Here is a 22,868-nt window from a genome sequence, read left to right as displayed (position 1 = left end):
TCCATGGAGGATGTGAATACTTCCACTTATTAGTTTTATGTTACTAAAGTAGTTTCTGTAACATTGAAGTGGAAAATAGTAAAACAGCTACATGAAGTAATAAGTCAGAAAATTAAATAAAACAAAACTCTTTGTGTTATTCCTTAAAAGAATATAGAATTACATTTATATTACCTAAATTAGTTTGATGCATGTTGTAGTCGACACTTTTTGACATAACAAACTGTCATCATTGACGAGAGAGGAGCTGAATTCTTGCAAAATAAAATGCATGAAATAAATGAATTATAAAAGGTTTTAAAGTAACCACAGAAGACCATTGGGCTGTGTGCAGGAATGCAGCCGTTATTTTGTGTTAAAATGCAGTAACAACATAATGCCGAGTCCCCCCCCCACCCACCCACCCCACCCCTCCTCCTCTCTGACAGCCTCGGCTCTGCAGGTGCGCTGGGCGGTAATCTCACCCCGCTGCTTTAGGTGATAAATGAACGACAAAGCTCCGGAGCCGGCTTGTTCTCAGGGTTCCTGCGCGCCTCGCAGGTGAATGGAGGAGTGCGGAGTGCGAGCTCTCTTGTTTGACGTCTCCATGGAGACCGCCCGATCGGCGCCAGGCTGACAGGCGTCAAGGCTCGAATGAATGGGTGACGTCACCGCGCTGGCGCCTGCCAGTCTGCTCGGGCTTGTTTGGACAATCTGGGGGGAAGATTCAGAACAGAGCGATGCGATCTGAGTGTGCACACACAAGGCTGAGCACACACTGCAGAAACATGTGAAGGAATCCGCGGAGCGGCTGCTCACACTGGGCTTCCTTCAGCACAGCGAGCAGGGAAAGGCGAGGAAAGTCCAGTTTGTGAGCATAAAGGAAGCTTTGAGGTTTAAAAAAGCAGGGAGACGTGGTGTGGGAATGAGTGTGCAGTAGATTTTCAAAAACTAAGTTGTGCGCAGAATTAGTAATGTTATTTAACTAATCAGATAAATTCAATAAACGGCTAATCTCTTTAGTGACTGCATTCCACACTCGAACTAACTTCATTATCCTGAACTAATTAAAGTGAACAATAAGTGAAATCTTTTCCCAGAATTGTTTGGCCACTCTGTGCCATCCATTGTCTTACTTTACTGTACTATTGTCATCCACATCTGCAGTGCCATCAGCAATTGTGAGAGGGAAATCTAGGGCACTGTGGTAGCCTAATTATCATTAGCCATTCATCGTATTCATCCTGTCCCATCCCACACACATTCTCACAGTGCATACCCAGGCATTCACCACCCCTTAACTGTCCCCAGGCAATCTACACCTGCAGAGTCCCCAAGCCATGGACAGCTGGATTCCCACATATTACCCATAAAAGACACACATTTGTTTCCATTTGTAACGCCATCCCTCAAACAGATTGTAAATCCGATAACCAGGCAAGAGTAGTCATTGGCTGAAAGTACTGTTGTGGACCGACCCATCAATTCAAACGCAGCCGTCTCATTGGTTTACTGTCTTCAAACAGGACGACTCTGGCACGCCCCCGGCTCCTTCTCGACTATAAAGCCGAGGAGGTTTGCCCATGTGGATGTTGCAAACTGTCAACATAGCATTGCCGAGATCTCTGAGAGGAGGAGAAGCCTCATTGCTCAACTACTTTACCTTAATCCCTCGTCACTTTTTGGAAACTACACCTCCTACACTAATCAAGATGAAAGTTGTCGGATCTACCTGCGCCCTGAAGAGCAAGGTCGGCAGCGAGGACATGGTGCGCTGCTTGTCCGAGCAGAGCTTGACCATCTCCAAGTGCAAGATTCCGCTGCTGGACGAGCAGATGAGCGCCTTCCTTCACGACATGAACAGCTGCTACAGCAAGTTGAAGGAGCTCGTGCCCACCCTGCCAACCAACAAGAAGGCCAGCAAAGTGGAAATCCTGCAGCACGTCATCGACTACATCTGGGACCTGCAGGTCGAGCTGGACGAGCCGGAGAAGAGCCGCCAGCACTCCGCCAACAGCGTCACCCGCACACCGCTGACCACCCTGAACGCAGAGATCGCTAGCATAGCAGTGGAGGTAAATATCTCATCACATATACCGCAGAATCGGTGTACCACAGAGGCTCCCTGCACCACTGTAACATATGTTTTTAAAACGTCAGTACGCGTGCGTAAAGTTGCTAAATCCGTGCGTGAAAGTCTCTTTTGCGCACAAGATTGGCTTGCGATTGCTTTATATCCATGTAACGCAGATGTACTAATCAACCTTCTTTTCTCTTTCCCCGCAGAATGGATGCTCAGATGACAGGATTATGTGTCGTTAAGAGCTCGTGGAGCTTCGCACCATCACCCCACAGCGAGCACCGCGAAGAACAAACAAGGCTATTTGATGTGACTTCTCGACCACATCTATAAAAAAAAAACCTTAAACTGTGTAGGGACGTTTAAAACTCCCAATGCTAGAAAAACGTTGCGTGGACATCGTCCGGTGGCGAGGATCTCTGTCACCCAAGGCTCTCGATTGATCAGAGGGCCCTGAGAGAAGAAGAAGACCGGTGGTGTCCAGATAGACTGGGTTAGCAGGGGGACCAAGACCAGTTCAGTGCAACCAGCATCGCTCGTTGCTTGTAGAGTTTCTAAAGAAAGCTAATGTTTCTGTTACGCTCTTTGTATCTTGTGTAAACTTTATAGAGATATTCAACATTTTGTAAAAGGAAAAAAATACATTTCTCAGATTACTGAGCGACAAACTGTATTGTATATTACAATGCCACACTATGTGCAGATATTGTTTTCTTACAATGTACCTTATTTGTGTTTTTATTAAAACAAGACAAATTATTTTTCAACAAGAATTCTTCTGTGTCATTGTGTGTGTGTGTGTGTGTGTGTGTGTGTGTGTGTGAGAAAGAACAGTATATTAGGTGCTATATCATATCATACAGGTCCACCTGGAGAGTTTCATTATCTTTCTTTGCAAAAACTAGAACCATAGTTGTGAAATATGACACTATGGTGATTATTGTGTGCTGTTATAGCCTTATTATCGTTGGCCTACTCACATTCATCTGAATAGCTTATCTCGTTGCTGATCTGAGTACTAGGGGGTGTAAAGTGGTTGTCAATAAAAATAAAAAAAATGCTACACCTAGAAGAGGCTGTTAAGTCAATCAGGTAACATAAAACTAAAGCTGGTGGTCAACATAATGGCTCATAGCCAGTTAAATTGGTAATTTGCCTCTCTATGGGTCATTACCGTATCACATTACAAGAGGAAGTATCATGTTAAATCGTCAAGTCTAAACATCTTGACAAATTGAGGCAGTTTGAAGTTTAGTATTGAATAAAATCATCGCAGTCATGACAAATGTATTCCCCCCCAAGATGATTTAAGATTCGACACGTATTTGACAAACTCCCTGACAAATATCAAGCGATGTAAGGTGGTTTATTAAGAACGAAACAAACGAATAAATAAGGTTAAAGTTTGTCTGACTCCATAAAACATCCATTTAAATGTGGTGTTTCAAGATGTTATCGTGTAAATCAGCAGTTTTTTAGTCGCTCTCGGCACTGCAGGGGTTAAAATGGCTTTGGCGAGGCGATTTGTTATAAGATTTATTCTGTCTCCCTGGTGCAATGTTTTTCCCATTTCCCTGCGGTGCGATGCGCACAGCTGCAGCCCCGGCGTGGCCAGTGTGTGATTGTGTTTGTGTGATAGCTTTGTGCCAAGGGCAGGGGAGGGCGGCGGGGCCCAGACTGAGCGGCGCCTCGGCACACCTGGGGAAGTTCAGGTTAAATAGCTCCACATTCCTCAACACACAGCTGATTGAAACATTAACAAACAGTAATCCACGGGCCAGGCCGCAGATGGGCCGGGAACCAAGCCAACAGAGAGAGAGAGAGAGAGAGAGAGAGAGAGAGAGAGAGAGAGAGAGAGATTCCACAGCACAGTCATATGTTCTAAATTTGCTATTAATATATACACTTTTTCTTTTTTTAAACACACACTGCTTGGGCTGTTAGAGAAGTGTCCATAAGTAGTTGATCAGAATTGTTTAACATATACAATTCTTTAATGTTTTTTTTTTTTTTTTATACTGAAACAGTTATAGCTCTGAATTTGTAATCGGTGATCACATATAATTATCTACATTGCAGATACAAATCCCTTTTACGTAATCTGGTTGAGCAGTGGAGAAAATAAAGACCAGGCTATTGTGGTCCCCATAATACGTCTGTATACTCAATATTTTATTACATTAAATCCAATTAGGCCCGTGTGTTGGCTTTTATATGGGCTTAATTCTTAATTCTTCTTCTTATTTTAATACGTCAGCCTATAAACATGAATCAAACCTCATGTCCCTTCCTTCAACGCTCCTCTAGTTAGCGCCCTCTTGCGAGCATGGAATGAACTGCAGGATAAACGAGCTGCTGTGTGTGGCAGTAGATAGTTGGAGAGGACGTTAGCAGACAGCAGCGCCCCCTTCTGGCAACTGTGACGTGAAAAGCTCTGTTAGAGTTTTTTTCCAACTGCTTCCACACAAAATCTTTTCATGTCGCACGATTTTGTTAAACCTCTCACTCAAAGTGCAAAACTACACACCAAATCTCCAAAAAACATAAGCTAGTTCTCAGCCACTTTTTCCAAAACACTACACATAATTCTCTACCTAAGACACACAAAAAGGAAGTGACTTGCTTTCCTAGGGCGCGCGCGCGCACACACACACACACACACACACACTCCTTACATGTGCAAACACATTATGCTTAACTGAACACTAACCAATCACTGCTTCACTGCTTTAGTATAGGCCTATACATAGGTCAAAGGTCAGATTACCTGTTTTGAACAATGGATGCTAACAATAGACAGAGAGCAAAGGGAGGAGGAGGGAGAGATAGGGGATGACAACAGGGAGGAGGAGGAGGAGGAGGAGGAGGAGGAGGAGAGCCATCTCTGATGAGATCAGGGCCAGATGTAGATATTAGCCTATGAAAGACAAAACTGGGAACTTTAGATTTAGCACAACAGTGTGTACATGGTATATCCAAAAATTACCGCGGCCAGGTCATCTACTATAGACCTATGGACAAATATCAGTCCTAATGACCTCAGCGTCACAGGAAGTAGAGGAGGGGGCGAACAGGCAAGGTGGGATTCCTGTTTTTGCTTTTGTTTATTTGTTTGTTTGTCTTGTTTTTTCTTTCTTTTCATCGAGACCGCGGACGGGGGGGCTGTTCCTGTTCAAGTGTGTTTGTCTGTTCTGATGTTTAAAATGAAAAGAAAATTGATCTTAAAAAACAAACAAAAAGGAGTTTGCCGTTTGATGCAAATGCTTCATTTTGAGACGTGTTTATGGCATTTTGAATGCAGTGTTTCGTTGTGAAGGAGATGTGAGGCATTTTGCATTTTGTGTGTGCAGTTTTGGGAATTGTGTGTAGAGGAGACAGTTTTGAAAACGTGTGTAAGCAGTTAGAAAAAAAACTGTAATATGGTGCTGGTGTCTTCCTGCTGACTTAAAAATATTTCTTGATAATTTAATATTAAAAATGTCATTAAAATGTCTACTTAAGTACTACACTTAACTACAATGCGTTTCTTGAGTGTTTATATATATTGCTTTTTAATTAATTAATGTTTCAAATGAGTTGTTAGCAGTTCCACCTCAGAAAGATTTCCCCTCTAAACGTGTCAGCACTTTGTTTTATCTTCTTTCCAACTCCATTGATAATCATCTCACGACCCCCAAATGCATCCTGGGATATGTATACTGGCCAACCTTTGGGAATTACCAGATTAAACTGTCAAACTAGCTTCACCTCAACCAGCTATCTGCTGCTTATTGGTTTGTTTTTGTTTTCCTCGAGACCGCGTGTTCTGTATGTTCAAAAATATAAAAATAATAAAAAATGTATCTAAATGCTACTGATGGTGATTAGTATTAACAATCTAATAATGTCAAATTATATCAGTCACAGGAGGCATTTTTCTGCAGATTGACTACTTCTATTGGTTGCTAATAATACATCTGTATTTTCCCTTTCACTTGTTAAAGTGTCTTTTACATATTGTTTATTGTAATATTTCTAGTCTATATTTATGTTCTTATCTGTTGCAGTACTTTGCTTTATTGTTTATTTCCTTTTATTATGTTTATGCATGCACCAAACACATAGGCAAATTCCTACTTAGTGAAAAATCTACTTGGCAATAAATACAGGACTCTTACTTGTAATGGAGTATTTTTACAATGTGGTATTGCTACTTTTACTTACTTCACTTACTTTTATTTACTAAATAAAAGATCCCAATACTTTTTCCACCACTCTGCCTCCATCTATCACATCTCTTCCATTTATATACGGCTCTATCATTAGTTTTACTTGCTTCTTCCACCACTGTCTGTGTGTATGCTGGTTGGAGGTTAGTGCATTACACTGTATAGGCTTTATAATAGGCTGAATAGGCAAGTTTTCCACATTACAATACTAAGCGGAGTGTAATATTGAAATTCAAAGTTTTTTTCTGACAGAAGATTACACACAAACCTGGGAATGGATACATTCTTCATTAACAATTTGCAATAACCTGACAGTGGCAGCCCTCATCAGCTTTGTTTGCCAATGCAGTACACTGGCTGATAATTACTGTTACTAGAGTCAGATTTAGTAAATTGCAGTCAGTAGATGATCAGAGAACCAGAGTCAAGAGTGTTTAAATATAAATTTGTATTTACATCAATATCAACAACAGAAAAAAATCTGTAATATACATCCTGTAAGATGACAGCTTATCTTACCTCCAAATAAAGAACAAAAAAACCAAATGATCTCTTGCTTCTTATTTTTGCACTTCATTCAAACTCTACAAAGTTCCTTTTTTTCCTGAAGTAACAAAATCTGGACATAAAATGAAGTTGTTTCCTGAAAGATAGAAGAGATATTGATATGTCTTGAAGTGGATTTCATTCCATTGGTATTTCTCTTTCACAGCAAAACATGCTTTTTTTCTGGATGTAAAAACTTTCTGCTGTGGGGTTGAGAGTTTCCAGTCCTCGGCACACTGCACCTAGCCAGCCCCCCGGCCCCCGCCACTGTGGAACAACTTAGCTCCATGCTCCTTATGCTTACAGTACAAAACCATCAATTGCTTTTACAGATCCATGAGGTGTACCCATTTACTATCAGACTATTATAACGCATATCATAAAAAAAATGTACACCAGAAATTTCAGAAACTATACAGAGATGTGGAAAAATATCTTTGGATTGCGCATGTTAAAAAGGTAGATTGAGCAAGTTGAGAATAACAGTCAAAAGAAGATAGTGTGAATAAAAATACACTTGACAGACAGAGCTGGTGGGAGGGGGGGGAAGAGACCATCCCAAGAACCAGGCTTGTTGGTACATGGAGGAGTGCCTGTTTCATGTCTTCACTGTACTGCAGACAAAATCTATACAGCTCATCTCACACAGAACCCAACAAAATCATCGACTGTCCTGACAGAATTCACCCCCCACCACCTTCCAATAAAACCTCTGACAGTGTGAAAGCTCAAACCTTCAACTCATCAGATACTCATCACAAGTAAAAGTGCTTTGCTAAAACATGGAATACATGACTTTTCGGAAAAAATTAAAAATACAGCATTCAGAAAATGACAAACAAGGGGAAGAAACCCCAAACACACCTGCAATATTTGCAAGGGCGTAAAAAAAAAGAAGAAGCAAATTAACCAAATCAGAATTGACCTATGGGACACAAAAATACAACCAGGTCTCATACTTTGTGCAATAATGGGCCTTTAAAAAGTTTGATATATTTTGTAGAATATTTACAATTCATATTCACAGAGGACATTTGAGACATCTAATACTGCAGTACCATTTGTTTGCTTATAACAGGTGTTATGATGCTCAGTTACAGTCTAAAGCATAGAGTTATTGCTCCAATCTGCATAACAGTTAACTGTGCTTATAGCTTCTGATGACTTCAAGAATGAGGCGCATCCAAAGGATAAGAAGAAAAAAAAGAAACCCTTTGTTGTGAAGGCATTAAATCTCTAGTAAGGCTGTAATGATGAAAAAATATTGCATCAATCTTTGTTACACAGAAGCTTCCAGGTAAAGTGCAGCCACAGCTAGTTGTACCATAGTCTTGTTCTGTAGCATGGCTCTGACCCTGAATACTGCCCGACAGCTCCAGGTCGTTCACGTGAACACACACAAACATTAGCTCACCCACATGCACTGATATTTTTCTGTTTGTGCATCAATTTAACAGGGTTACAAGATGTGAGGCTTCAGTTGGGGATGAAGCCCAATGTTTGTCCTTGTAGCCCACTTCCTCCAGGAGTAGCAGTGTGTTGTGCCAAGTCTACTGCGTCAAGTTTTATGCTGGAGAACTTCTACTATGTGTGTGTTTGTGTGTGTTTTTGTGTAGGTCCAGCTCTAGGGGCTCAGATCGCTCTGCCACAGCTGAAAGGCTCCAGACTCTGCTATCAACCACAGGTCCTCAGCAATACTTCTGCAGAGAGAGAAACAGTGAGATGTGCAAACTTTTCTAGGGGTTGAAAATAGAGAATTTCCCTTTACATGTCTGATATCTCAACTGTGTTTTAAAGCATCAGCTGACCTTCATGTAAGGCCACTGTACTCTGAATGTGTCAATGTATTGCCTACCTGATCAGGTCCCATTGGCATTCTGCCCATTGCCATGGGGTTCATGCCTATTTGGCCCTGCATCTGGCCCTGCCTCTGTCCTGGTATTTGGCCCATCTGTCCTGCACCGGCCCCACTGACTGGCCCAGGTCCACCCATTGAGGTGTTCATCATCATGGGTCCAAACTGGCTCTGGTTGCCCTGCTGGGGAAACTGTTGCTGGGGGTATGTGCTGGAAGACCAGAAAAATAAAATAAGTTTTGACACAAGTAATTTACCCCTGCAACTTATAGAATCATTACCCAAGGAAAAGCCTTTTCAGTATGGTGCTTAAATGGTGATAATTAACTACAAACACTTGAATAATTGGTGACTCTAAATCATTTTGCTCAAGGGAGCCTAATGCTACATACTTGCTGCGTGACATGCCAGCCTGTGGCCAGCCTTTCATGTCTCCAGACTGGTACATGGGCCCTCCCTGTGGATTGCCTTGCATCCCTGGCATCATGGTGTTCTGAGGAGGACCTCCCATTCGTCCTTGCATCATGTTTGCTGGTGGGCTGCTACCTGGAGCCATGAATGATGGGTCCCCCTGCTGGTTTATCCCTGCAAGTACAGCAACCAAAACAACCGAGAGAGTCATCAGTGTGAAACTTGAATATCCAGGAGGAAATGATGCAGAGCTCTGTCTCAGTCAACTCACCATAGTTACCTCCATAGTTAAAGCCCTGCTGTCCAGGCTGGTTCATAGGGGGGGCTCCGATGGGGCTGTCCATGCCTCCTGGTGCTGTGACATTTGGAGGAGGGCTGAAGCCTCTTGCTGCCCCCTGCCCCTGCTGCTGTTGCTGCATCAGCAACAGCATCCGCTGCCTCCTCATCTGCAAGGTCATCATCTCCCTGCTGCGCTGGGCCATCATCTGGGCGTTCAGGAAACCAGGCTGCAGACAAACATCAATACTTTGACCTTAATTCTACAAATGGTGACTTGCCTGAGGTTTAAAAAGTGGCAAGTGAATGCATACTACATTAGATGTGAGGAAGTGCTGACTACATACCTGACTACCCATGCTTGCAGGTTGCATGCCAGGTTGCATGCCAGGCTGGATGCCAGGCTGCATGCCAGGTTGGATGCCAGGCTGCATGCCAGGTTGGATGCCAGGCTGGATGCCAGGTTGCATGCCAGGCTGGATGCCAGGTTGCATGCCAGGCTGGATGCCAGGTTGCATGCCAGGCTGGATGCCAGGCTGCATGGCTGGCTGGATGCCAGGCTGCATGCCTGAATGCATGGGAGAGTTTCCTCCGGGGGCATGCTCCATCTTCATGCCCTGTCGGGTCTGATTCATAAACTGCCAGATGAGACAAGACAAAGACGAGTTAAATAGGCCAGTTTGTTTGTTTTATTGTGTTCACTATTAACATAGCAGCCAAGAAGCCACCAATTTCTCATAAGACACAAGTTGACCTGCTGTATCTTTAATATAATGATATGATATGTGTGTGTGTGTGTGTGTGTGTGTGTGTGTGTGTGTGTGTGTGAGATCACCTGCTGTCCTTGCAGTCTCTGCTGTAGCTGCAGTCGGAGAGGCTTGGGGGCAGTCATCATGCGAGGTCGCATCATGTTTGCACGGGGGTTGCCCATACCCGCCATGCCAGGGAAGCTCCCTGTCTGGCCCACTTGATTCATCATGGGGTTGAAGCCTCCAGGAGACTGGCCTTGCATTGTGTTGCCACCATAACCAGACTGCATGCCCATAGAGGAGGGCACTGGGGGCCCAGCGTAGCCTTGGTTATACATGGGTTTTTGGTCCATGCCTAAGGAGGAGGCTGGCCCCGGGAAAGGCTCTGACGGCGGGCACCGACCCTGACCGCGATTCTGGCCCGGTTGGTGGCCTTCAGGTCCGTGGGTCTGGGGAAAAGGGACGTAGCATGTCATTCTAGTTTGCGAACTTTTCTGCAATATCTACACAAAGCTGGATATGGGTATTTATGTGATTAAACTACTTACAGAGCACAGACATAAAAACACATGTTCATCAAACAGCTGCATAACAATCACAAGTATCACAACAGGTTACAGATGGCCTGCACAACCAGAAGCTACAAAACATTGGGAACTTAATAACATTTACTGCAAGCTAGCATTAGGTTGAGGATTGAGACCCCACATTCAATTGTCTAATTAGAACAGCAGAGAGGACAATATAAAATTCATCTCAATTCCATATTTACTTGAATTAAGAGTGCAACAAGTTGTCCACTTCATGCCATCACATTTAATGGATAACTATTAATTTAAAATGTGCATTGATTGCACTAATTAATTCCTATTCTTAATTACAATGAACTAAACCCGTTCTGTTTTATTCAATAATCACTATAAATTAGAATTACTTTTAGAACACAAGTTAATTTGGGTCCATGCCCCATTGGTGCCAAAATCTCCTGTTAAAAAAAAAAAAGAGTATAGAGTATATGCAGTATATTATATACAGTATACTGTAGTGAGTCCTGTACCTGGCCTACTATTTCAGGGATGCCTAGGGCTCGGTCTATCTCCTGCAGAGCAATGACATCAGTGGTATTGAGCAGAGAGTCCAACTGGTCAAGAAGTGCCCGTTCATCACTCGGGCCCTCGCTGTTGGCCAGGGGCCCCAGCAGCTGCTCCAGGGGGTGCCCAAACTGCTCCCTAACACAACAAATGACAGGAAATGAATGAATCACTTCAAGAAAAGGAGACTGCAATCACAGACACCATTAACACCACCTTCTGAATTTAACTTAAGGTCTAATTTGGAAAAGATTCATAGCTCGTGAACCAGTGCAAAAGCTTTACCGGTTTGAGTTATTCTGTGGTCTTTCCATTCCCATAGCAGAGTCTGGCCAGGAGGGGGACCGAGGAGGAGGCCCATGTCCACCAAATGGGCTCATACCCATATTGGCTTCATTGGTGCCTGCAGAGGTAAAAATGGGTAGTGTATGATGATTAATATAGAGTGGAAACACAACACAGACATTTACATTACTTTATTATATTGCCAATTAAGTACGTACCAATTAAGTACAAGCACCAAACATTCCCTAGTTACAGTTTAACACACACAACATGCGACATACCCATATCCATGAGTTGCTGCTGCAGCATGGACCTGGTTTTTCCAGGTACACTGTTGGACCGGTTGATCATGGGTCCTCCCATTGGACCAGAGCGACCCATGCCAGGGTGTCCTGGTCCAGTCACAGGGCTGCTGCTGGACCTTGCCATCCCCCAGTCACCTGAAATGGGAGGCCGCTGAGGCATTCCCATTCCTCTGCCCATACCTCCTGATCAACACACGGACCACAAACATTGAGTGTTAGCAAAATAAAATAAAAAAGTAGTATTGAGAAAATAAATATCCCCATGCGGTCTACTCTGTGGGACCCAGTTCTTCATAGAAAGCAGGGCTGTCTTGGGTATGCTAAGAAATAAATGTTTAAGTTACTTGTTGGATTGCCCCGTGGTGGACACACACCCATGCCTCCTGGAAAACCATTGGGAATGGGCCCAGGTCGAATCGGAGCATCTATCTTCTCCTGTTTGACCAATGTGGGACATGGCACGTTTCGTCTCCCGGCTAGCCCGCCTCCTACTGCTCCCTCTCCACCCATGGGCTTGGCATCCATGGACAAGGCTCTTTGATAGGCACTACGCTGAGCTGGCATGGGACCTCTCTCCCCATCTGAAACACACACAATACTAGAGTTAGATTACATACCCTCACACATTTAGGAAATTCCAAGATTCTAAGATTAAGACTACCACTGACAAGGAAGCAGCTACACTGTGATACCTCATGAAAGACCTAAAAAAGTAATTGACATGCTATATGCCAAGGCTTCTATGGCTGTAAAATCTCAGCCATGCATGCGATTTTGTGTTTTCCATAGAGCAAGAACCTTTTTGCTGTCCAGTGTTAGATTTGATCAAAATACTCAATACTGACTGACTTACCATGTAAACTATCAGGCATATTTCCCAGTTTGTTTCCCACTTCCTTCCCTGCTCTGGTTTCTGGTTCAGGGTAGAAGCCAGAGTTGTTCCTTGGGACACCCAGAATGGTCTCCAGGGTCTCCGCCTGAACCATCGAGACACAAGAATGATTAGACAACAATGCTCTACTGGGTATTTTAAACTACATCTAACAAATTGTTATCCTGGGCAAAACCCTTACCTCATCAGATGGCTCCAACTTGACCTTCCCATCCATGCAGTGGGGGTCAGAGCTGGTGACCCCTGTCCCATGAGCTCCTCTCCCCTCAAGCTCCTCAAGTTTTGGCTTGATATCACCACCTTCTTTAGAGTCATCCTTATTGAGGAGGTAGTGAAGGAGGGCATGGGGTTTCTCCTTCTTAGGGCTGTGCTGCTCCTGCTTTGATTCTGATCCCCTAACCCCTCCAGCGGCTGCAGGTTCAGGCTCCGATGCCCCCGAATCCAGGCTGCTCTTCCCAGTGGCCTCGGCTGTGATGCGAGCCACCTCGTCGGGGGTGTGCCCATTCTGCAGAAGCTTGTGGAGGATCTTGTGCTTCTCCTGCAGCGACTGACTTGTTAAATGTCCTGTGCCGCCTGAAGAGGACACAGCGCTGTGATTCCCGCCCGTTGAGGAGGACACTCCTGTTGAGGACGGGCTGGTGACGCCGGCTGTTCCGTCTTTAGCCTCAGGTGTGGAGCTGGGCCCAGAGCTAGGTGTTTGACTAAGTGGCACCAGCTCATCTGTAGGGGAGGTGAGGAGCTGCAGAAGCTTCTTGTGGCACTTGGTGTCAGGGACCCGCCGGTTGGATTCTCCCCCGGCTGGACCCGCCTCTCTGCCAGCCTGGCTGTCTGGCTTGTCAGGAGGGCCCTCGCTGGTGGGGGTGTGTGGATGCTGCTGGGACTGCTGCTCTCCTCCAGCCCCCAGTGAGCTCCCTGGGCTCTTGGAGTCAGAGTAGGCTGGGAGGCTTAGTTTACAGGGTCCCCCTGCTGCCTGGTTTGTGGAGTTGATGCTCGGGGAGCTGTCAGGCTTGTGAGGGTGAGGAGAGGTGAGGGGGGAGGGCATCGGATTACCCACTCCCTCACTAATGGCTTGGAGGGCATTCAAGGAGCTGCTGGAGAAGGTGGTCCCTCCTCCTCCGCCGCCGCCGCCGCCTCCAGAGTTACCAGGGTGACTGGAGCTTATGGGAGAGATCATACCTGCAGAGTACACAACCAGAGACATGTTATCAGAAGAAGAAGATTTATTAATCCTGCAAGGGAAAATATTGTATATATTGTTTCACTCAGACTGTGAGGGTACCTTCCATGAAGTTAATAACACAAGTGTAACAAAATGTGAGTTAAGAAGTTGTGATTTTTCATTTAAGTTCTGGAGAGTTCTACAAAGGTTTGGTTCATACCTCCAGGAGAGAAAGGACTCGCACCCATCTTGGGGCTTCCTCTGACTCTGGGTGAACCCATGACGTTGTGTGGGGGGCCATTAATCCCTGGACTGGCCTGGGGGGGACTGGTTATTCCCATCCCGTACCCTCCACCTCCAGGTCCACCTCCATGGAACTGACTCATCTGCTGATGTTGGTGCTGATGCTGATGCATGCCATGGTGGCCCATCTGATTCATGGGACCCATTTGGTTCATGGAGGAGTTCATTGGATGCATGGAATTCATTTGATTCACTGGATTCATTTGCCCCATGTTGTTTATCTGATGCATGGGATTCATCTGATGCATGGGATTCATCTGGTTCATGGGATTTATGCGGTTGCCCCCAGTGTATGGAGGCACTCCCCTTTGTGGCATGTTGCCCTGTTCAGCCATGCCGTAGCCCCTGTTCATGCCCATGCTCCCTCCTGGGCCCATGTTCATCTGTTGGTTGGGGTTGTTCGCACCCATGTGTTGAGGCCTCATACCTCCACCCTGGTTTCCACGATAACTATTTTGCTCCCTAAAGGGAATACAGTAAATAGCAAAAATTTAAAACAGAACAAAGCACATAAAACATAGTGAGACATTCGCCAAAATTTGGAAGAAATAATTCTTGCTAGTTCCAAATTTGCACCTTTGTAGCAAGTGTGTGGAGAGGAAAGAGTGTGGCTCATTGGTGTTGGGATTCCTGCAGAGGTCACTCCTGGTCTGGGCTGTGACTGGGGTGCCATCAGCGAGCGAGAAGCGGTAGAGTGGAGTCTCCGCATGGCCATTATGGAAAGCTAGAGTAGAAAAAGGAGAATTAACACCCCCCACAATAGCTGATAACGGGACAAAGCATGCACACACCAACGTGAAAAGAAAACGCTAATAAACAGCTGTCACAGGTTGTGGCGGGGACTTAAGATAAAATGTCCAGATAGTTGATACACGCTTGCTGTTCTGTACTGTGAGTACTGATCTCTACACAGATGTTTTTTCCACACGACACAAAGGCACGGTAAACCATTTTGCTCAACAATCAGTCACTAACACTGGTAACAAATCAAACTGCCCTGTAGCTGCTCCACAATTAAAAGCATTCCAGTGATTACTGCTTTTAATGTGAAGCTGACTGAATTAACAGCAATTACAGCTGTGATAGTTTGACGAAGAGGATCGGAGGCTGCGGTCTGTTAGATTAGTAAGAAGAAGAAATAGTGGAATAACGGTACTGAAAATTCAATATAGAGATTTAAAAAATTCCTACCACTCCATAAAGTCAAGAGTGTTATTCGATCCGGTATTGTCTCCAGTTGTACTGAAGATGACTCATTCATGATTTTAGCCTCTTATTTATCTAGCAAGAGCCGTGTCCCACATACCAAACATTTTAATGAGATGAATGGTACATTCCTTGTATACTTTTGCAGCCTTCATGCCAATGGTCAAACCTGATGCCATTTATTGGCAATAATTGCCAATAATAATGGCTCATTTCTTTGCCAATGTCTGTGACCATGTTGTCTTTCTAAGTAATCCAGTCTTTTGCATACACCTACAAATGTAGCAGCAGATGCGCAAATTCTAGGCTTTTTGTGGAAGCGACTGAGTGATGGTGACACGGGAGGTTAACTTCTAGGGAGGTGCAGTATTATATACCATCTTGATAGTGCCGTTTGTAGGACCAAGGTTGTCCCTCACTTCGATGGAGGAACATCTGCATGCAGCGCCTCACCAGGTCCTCCCAGCCTGGACGCATAGTGGTGTGAAGAGAGGCCTGCTGTTCAATTTCAATCAGCTTACCTGCAATATAGGATGCACCAATGGGATTACACAAAGGATAATGGCTAGTGATGAACTTTACATGTAGTTTATATGCCTAATACAATACGGTGTACATCTCTAAATATCTACAATGACATGGCTTGAAGGGTCATTGTCATAGCAGTACAAGTTATAAGTGGGGCATCTAAAAAAAGTACACTGCATCAATTAATGCCATCTAACGCAGTATATATATATAACCTTACTTAGTTTGACTAAGGCCTTTGTAAACTGGTGTGCCTAACAAAAACATTTCCAAAGGTCATGTCACATGTGTACAAAATGGGGAAAGAACTTGCATTGGTATATACTACACAGTATATACACTATCAGAAATAACACAGTGGTAACTTACCTGACAGTTCATGGCGTGTGCTAAACCTCTCAGTCCTCTCTACTGCAATGATGCGTCGTGCCACACAGATCATACATGACTGCAAATCTTAATAAAGAGACAGAGCAATGTTAAGTCCTCATTTGACATCACCGGAGGAGAAACTGGACACTCAAATCTTGTAGCTATAGTATTATTTGCAACATTTAAGCAGATTGACCAATAAATACGATAGAAGGTGTAGCTACACACTACGTGTAAGCCAAGAAAGTGGCTGGGTAAACGAATCCTACTTTGTGGCTGCTAGTTAAATAATATTCTCTGCATGAATAAGTGTAAATGTTAACTGTTGTCACATGTTTAACTGTTGTATTTTCCCATTGCTTTAATTTGAAAATTTAAAAAATATATATATTCAAAGCAAACAATGACTTTTACCTTCTCCCTCCTCCATCATGGCCCGGGGCTGAGTGAGGGCAAAACACTGCATAGTCTCATAGCGATGGCCCCCAGGCCTCTCTTCTGACAACCCATGACTCTGACCGTGAACAAAGTTCACCAGCATGCGGCAGTTGAAGGTGTGGCTCTTCTGCCGGGGTGCATCTCCACCCCACGTTGCCCCATTTAGTGCTATGAAGAGAAATAGGCAACCGGTGAACAGATGACCATGATTCTACATGTGTCCAAGAGCATTCAGATGTTCAATCAGTTATACACGTGTTTGAGTAAGTGACTGTGTTTGAGCGTACATTTAAGTTTGTGGGATCTTGAATAATCATGTATAAACCCATGTCTCACCATTAGACTTAGGTAGGTTCTTGTGAAACTCCTCCCTGTCATCGTCATGGATTATGTTGTACACACTGGTGTTGATTAGCTCCTCCTGCTTGTACTGCAGGTACTGCGTCACGTTGTCCGACACAAATACAATGCTGCCGTCTCGGTTAACCACAAACAGAAAGCCATCCAAGGCCTGAGAACAGCAGGGCCACAAAAATGGAAAGTTAAATGGAGGGAGACTTGATCAATGGACATTACATTACATCTATCTATCTATCTATCTATCTATCTATCTATCTATCTATCTATCTATCTATCTATCCACCTTTTTAGTTAGTATTTTTGCCCCTCTAAAAAAACATTTTTATCGACTTTAAGTGAGCAGTGATAGCAAAGCACTGGTCCAGCATATGGAACGGCAGCTAATTAGGGTTGTTCTTTTGCCCCCTAGTGATTTTCCCAAAACTGACCTGTAGGAGCAGGGGTCCCAGATGGTCCTTGTCAATGACCCCTTGACCAGTGGAAGATACATCGGCCTTCTGGACATCGTCATCGCTGCATGACCTCTTACCTGAGGACAAATAAAGCACATTGCACTACTGATGAAGTGTGAGAATTGTCACAGGTATCTATGCTTCTGGATCTTTTTATTTGTTACTTTACATATTGCAAATCATCAGAATTTCACAGCAACCATTCTATGATGTCCAGTTAGCTGTGGGAGCTGCTTCATTAATACAATGAAATAGTTATTTCTGGCCAGCAGGTGGCAGCATGAGTCACGGATGAATAATTTGCATGCCTTTCTATTTTTAAAAGCAGCATGTGTCCGAGACACTAAGCAAGATGACAAATAGTACGACACTGGATTTAATTAAATTTCTAACCAAACTAGCCTCATGAGCAGAAGTAATTGACATAAAAAAGGAGACACCAGAGAAAGCGATTGCAAAGAGCAAAGATGTGTAAACAGGAGGAGGGAAAAGGTGTTTAAATGGACAACAGACAGAAAAGAGAAAAAACAAATCAATCATTCCCATCCTGTAACTATGGCAACCTAGCTGCATAACACCAGGGCCAGCAGTAGCCAGCTGTGACCCTCTGGGTAGATTCCAATATGATTGCTTTCTCTTTTCCTTACCCACTTAACCTCCCAGATCTAATCTCAACCAATCTTAAACAGGAGGAAGAAAATATCCTCTTTTGCGTATCCAATCATGTAAAATCTGCAAAACGATTGGAAAGTGGCCTAAGGTCCGATTTCTGAGTCACCAGTATAATTTGTCTCCCAGAGAGAAGCACGGTTTGGCACTAACAAATACACACTGTCACTGACAGCCTTGAGCCATGACCACCAAGTATTGGTCTCAATTACTGGTGTTCGTTTTCCCCCAGCAATACAAACAGCCAAACTGGCTGTCAGGCTGAAGCAGCCTGGCCATGAACCAAACACACCACTTCATCACTGGCATCATCTGTCCTGCAGCAGGGTACTTGACAAGATTCGGTCTAACTTAATTCACTGTTTACTCGCCATAACAAATATATTCTATTTATAATAACAAGTTATAATAATAACAACAATAATTTTAGTAATAACAGTAATGATATGGTGCTTTGTTCATCAAGACCAGGAATGTATGGGTGTACTTTGCACAGTGGTGGTACCTTGCTCTTTGATTTGTCTGATCTGTCTCACGGTCTCCTTGAGGATGGCACATTTGTCAGGCTTGACGTTGAAGCTGTCAATGTTGGAGAGGTTGGCAGAGATGAGCTCAGCTAGCTCCTCGATGTACTTGCTTTCCTGTTCCCTCCGACGCTTGTCACACCTGCCGGGGCGCCATGGGGATTAGACATGTTGTCATGACAACCCCACCTCCCTATGCCCTGTTCATATGCAGGCCATACGGCTTTGGCTCAGATGCTTCAGACATTTTGCAAGCAGCAGACACAATCTTGTTTGCAGGAGGCCAGGGGGAAGGAAGCGACCTTGTGCACTTGCTGATATTCACACCAAAAACAGCAGCAGACACGGACAAACTGGATTGATATGTGATTGACACTTAAAAGAAGTTAGAGCACTCACCCCAAACCTGGTGTGTCACAGGTGGACAGTTTACGTTTGCGCAGCGGCTCCAACGAGTTGTCTCCTACGCCACTCATCTTCAGCGCATATCAGCCCCTGAAAGCATATAATTGCACATCATATATACATGTATATACACACACACAGCAACATAATCAGAGGGAATAAACAGAGTGTGGGGTTTTATATGCTCATATATGTGTGGTACAATCTAATCAAAGGATAAGTGCTGATTGGAAAGTGCCATCAGCTGTCGTTTCTTTGCAAAGTTCACTCAGAAATTATGCCAAATTCAGGCAAACCTTGAAAGCTTAGTGTTTAGTTATGCAGAAAAAAAATCAACAAAATCCTCAAGCTATTTAGGTTATAAATGAAGTGGCTTCCAAAGGATAAAGCGGGTTGTAGATTCCTACAGATTTATGAGGGTAGACTATCCATATAGTAAAGCAGCCTTGGTTCCTTCTTAGTGCTTGATGGGAGTGAAATCTCATCTGTTCCACTGCGAGGAGCGACTGATGATGATGTAGTGATATGGAGCCCCGGGGGAGATGGGTCATCCTGCGTTCAGCCAGGCTGCCCGCTAGAATGATATCACTCTGCTAGCAGCGGCAACACACTGCATATACAAACTGTTTCCAGAACACTTGCATGTTTAGGCATGTCGCAGCTGTAAGAGAGATCGGAGCTAGTAGCTACTGTCCCAGCAAGGCACATATTCACCAGCCTGCCTCTTGAGCCCAGAAACAATCCAGTCAAGGCTCCACAGTGCTTTTTAAAAGCGCTGACACACTAACCCGATAATCGGCCGTTGGACAGTCTGGCGAGGTCGGTGACTCGAGTATGTTCAGTGTGTTCCGTGCCGTCGTCCGTCCAAAGGGCTGTCGGCCTTCATTTTGGCCGACCTGACATGTTCAGTCGGAGACAGGGCAGTCGGGACTCACCCGGAAATGGGGAGTGGAAGGAGCGTGACTAGAGTCTCGCAAAATCTGACGAAAGTTTTTAAACTGAACTTTGTTGATCTGAAATGAAGACAGATTCAGCAACTGCTCGGCCTATGTCTCGCTTAAAATGTTTTCAAAAACACGTTTCAGTGAACTATTTTAGTACAATATGAGATCGTATTCTGAATTTCCAGAGAAAACAAACCCATGTGACGCGTTCGTCCAATCAGCTGCCAGTTTTCATTTTTTGGGCAACAATACAGATTAGCGCCACCTGCTGTTATGGAGACGTATTATGTCTCATCTCTTCGGTGTGTTCTGAGGCACTTTTTGGACCAACTCGGGGAGACTGATCAGTCCGACTACCTTTTCTGCCGACGATTGGGCGTCTGGTTGGTGTGTAACTGCCATTAAGGACTAGTAAGAATAATCCTTCCACATTCTCCATACTGGGCTACATCCTCTTTCTTTCAATAGGTTTTAACTGCTGTTTTCCCCCATGCCATCTTCAGAAAACTCCTCCCTTCTTCCCCTCCCACCATGGGTGTAGCAGTACTGGGCTGTGGACTTGTTTTCTTGGTCTGACATTGCCCTATGTCTGACCCCCTTAGAGTTCATGTTAGAGGAAACCTCTGTAGCCAGCCCCTAAGGTCACTGCTCTTTCCTATTCCCACCCAGAAACACACACAAAGCCGTAGCGTGCGGCTGCACAACCAGATTGTTCTACTACTCTATCCTCGACTCTGTGTCTGCATACGTGTATGTGCACAAACAACTCTTAAACACAGAGTGAGCTCATTCCAGAGTGGAAAAGTATAGAACGGATGGGAGCCATTATGCAACTCCTGCTTCGCAACTGCAGGCTAGGACATGCAGCCCAGTCCCCCACCACCACTACTCCTACTGGAGAACCAAGTCTCAGACACGCACTCAGCGCCATAAATCTGCATTGCATGCTTCTTGTCGGTCTACCTTTCACCACCCCTCTCCAAATCTGCCTGTCCTGCTACGGCTGTGACTCTCACGGCTGTCCCTTCTCTCTCTCTTCCTTCCTTCCTCCCTGGTTTCTGTCCTAAGGCTCACCTCTGCAGCAGTGGAGAAAAATGACATCAGCCCTCAGTCAGCCTCATATCCTGAAACGGACAAACAACAGAGCTGGGGGCTGCTGGGGGTCTCTCGGAGAACAGGGAATGCATGGCGGCGTAGCACAGTTTCTAATTTGGTCATGGGGACACCAAGTTGAAAACTTTTGAGCTTCTGAGTCTCCTTGTTAAATAAAACTTCACCAAAACAACAATGTTGTCATGGGATTTAAACTGCATGACACAATTTACAGTGATTTCTATGTTCATAATAGTATGTATCACAAGTTCACTAAGGTCGACATTTTGAACTTTCCTAAAAGTTTTGACATGACTGAAAACAGCAGAGTGAGAGACTGTGAGCAGCAGCCCACCAAAACCACTGATGAGTCTCAACAGGCCTGGCAGTATGCCACTGACCTAAATCAGCTTCGTTTTTTGAGAATGTGGAACTTGCTCAAGGGAAAAGATGAGATATGTTGCACAGACCATCAAGTAAACAAAAAGCACCTGCCAATGTGAGAAATACAACATCTTATAGCTAAACATAAAATGGGTCTGAATCCTTAACAGATTGTCCACCTGGTGTGTGTGTGTGTGTGTGTGTGTGTGTGTGTGTGTGTGTGTGTGTGTGTGTTTCTACATACACCACATGCTCACCTTGACCAGTACAAGCCCCAGTCAAGCTCCATTCAGGGTCTAGTGCCGTTTCAATGTCTTAACATCTCCTGAAAACAGAAAGAGAAAAACAAAAAAGTTCAAAAACTGTGGTGTCCTCTGAATGTCTAGACGTCTCAACATGACTTCATAGTGGCAATGCTCCCTATGAAAATAACATGAGCTCTTTATATGTTTTGCTTTCACAGAAATTCATGGGGAAAAAATTATTTCTAAAATTGCACAGGAAGCCACAGCAGATAGCATCCTGTTTGCATCCTCCCCTCAGCCCGTTCCACTGCGTCATCACTTCCCTTTCCTGGAAATGTGGCCACTAACCCACCCTATTTACATATTCGGTTTATCAGGCTGGACCCCTGTCGTCCAGATTCCTACTCACACTTTGTAGGATTGCTACTGGCCATCAGAGGCTTTCCAAAAACTCAGCATTAAGACAACAAGACAAGTGTGGAAATTAAACCATACGAACAAAGGTCAGAAAAATCATGCAAAATGATCAGATGGTTGCTAATACTAAATTTAAACTGGTTAGTCAAAAAGCTTTCCTCAATGTGCACATAACTAAGCAGGTCGTGTTTTTATTTGTTGCTACGTCATTATTTATGGTAACCAAGATGCTACGTCACCTTTCTTTTCTACCATTTCTTTTATATACACAATTCTTATAACTTTTGAGAAGAATTTGTCAGAAATTACACATGTATTAGCAACTGTAAAGCTTTTATAACCTTCAGTACGGTACGGTGCGTGTGTGTGTGATCCTCCACTACAGACCATTGATCACATCAGTCCTAAAGGCAGGGCTGCTACTGAGCTAATGTTGCATCTGAATAATTTAACACAGAGAAATAGAGAAAGGTGTCCCTTTATTTCAACTGTCCAAATGGTTTAATAATTCTGAGTCAAATTTACAAACACCAAAACAACAAATAAAACAATTCACAGAAACTAGAGTAAGAAAGCAACATGTGAATATGTTTGAACATCTTTTAGTTATAGTTGTGTTGTATCCTCAACTCTCATTCATGTCCCCTATTATTGTTAAACTTTGTTAAAGGGGTGACAGAATGATTATATAGG

At 44.1% G+C, this 22,868-nt stretch overlaps 2 protein-coding genes across 5 annotated transcripts in view; one reads left to right on the top strand and one right to left on the bottom strand.

Moving 5' to 3' along the window:
- Positions 1 to 1,556: 1,556 nt before the first annotated feature.
- Positions 1,557 to 2,832, top strand: id1 (inhibitor of DNA binding 1, HLH protein). The gene is made up of 2 exons (XM_028576132.1): positions 1,557 to 2,054; positions 2,266 to 2,832. The coding sequence occupies exons 1-2, from the start codon at positions 1,563 to 1,565 to the stop codon at positions 2,299 to 2,301; spliced, it is 528 nt and encodes a 175-aa protein (XP_028431933.1). The 5' UTR covers positions 1,557 to 1,562; the 3' UTR covers positions 2,302 to 2,832.
- A 3,865-nt stretch (positions 2,833 to 6,697) lies between these two features.
- ncoa3 (nuclear receptor coactivator 3) overlaps positions 6,698 to 22,868 on the bottom strand; it is a 37,796-nt gene continuing 21,625 nt past the window's right edge. Inside the window, exons 2-24 of one of the 4 annotated variants that reach the window (XM_028576143.1) lie at positions 21,771 to 21,838; positions 21,001 to 21,113; positions 19,088 to 19,183; positions 18,670 to 18,830; positions 17,472 to 17,572; positions 17,020 to 17,194; positions 16,660 to 16,851; positions 16,243 to 16,329; positions 15,723 to 15,866; positions 14,716 to 14,863; positions 14,057 to 14,601; positions 12,859 to 13,853; positions 12,639 to 12,762; positions 12,130 to 12,366; positions 11,762 to 11,968; positions 11,481 to 11,598; positions 11,162 to 11,333; positions 10,191 to 10,553; positions 9,703 to 9,993; positions 9,351 to 9,585; positions 9,061 to 9,253; positions 8,669 to 8,879; positions 6,698 to 8,513 (exon numbers count right to left, since the gene is read on the bottom strand). In XM_028576143.1, the coding sequence (XP_028431944.1) occupies positions 8,502 to 8,513; positions 8,669 to 8,879; positions 9,061 to 9,253; positions 9,351 to 9,585; positions 9,703 to 9,993; positions 10,191 to 10,553; positions 11,162 to 11,333; positions 11,481 to 11,598; positions 11,762 to 11,968; positions 12,130 to 12,366; positions 12,639 to 12,762; positions 12,859 to 13,853; positions 14,057 to 14,601; positions 14,716 to 14,863; positions 15,723 to 15,866; positions 16,243 to 16,329; positions 16,660 to 16,851; positions 17,020 to 17,194; positions 17,472 to 17,572; positions 18,670 to 18,830; positions 19,088 to 19,164 (4,788 nt within the window). In that variant the 5' untranslated portion in view covers positions 19,165 to 19,183; positions 21,001 to 21,113; positions 21,771 to 21,838 and the 3' untranslated portion in view covers positions 6,698 to 8,501. The remainder of the gene's footprint in view (positions 8,514 to 8,668; positions 8,880 to 9,060; positions 9,254 to 9,350; positions 9,586 to 9,702; positions 9,994 to 10,190; positions 10,554 to 11,161; positions 11,334 to 11,480; positions 11,599 to 11,761; positions 11,969 to 12,129; positions 12,367 to 12,638; positions 12,763 to 12,858; positions 13,854 to 14,056; positions 14,602 to 14,715; positions 14,864 to 15,722; positions 15,867 to 16,242; positions 16,330 to 16,659; positions 16,852 to 17,019; positions 17,195 to 17,471; positions 17,573 to 18,669; positions 18,831 to 19,087; positions 19,184 to 21,000; positions 21,114 to 21,770; positions 21,839 to 22,868) is intronic. The other 3 variants (XM_028576142.1, XM_028576144.1, XM_028576145.1) reach the window with 3 other exon arrangements.

This window comes from Perca flavescens, chromosome 4 (assembly GCF_004354835.1).
Source record: "Perca flavescens isolate YP-PL-M2 chromosome 4, PFLA_1.0, whole genome shotgun sequence".
NCBI classification, from domain to species: Eukaryota; Metazoa; Chordata; class Actinopteri; order Perciformes; family Percidae; genus Perca; species Perca flavescens.
The sequence above is the reverse complement of the archived record's forward strand: the minus strand, read 5'-3'. Positions and strand labels throughout refer to the sequence as shown.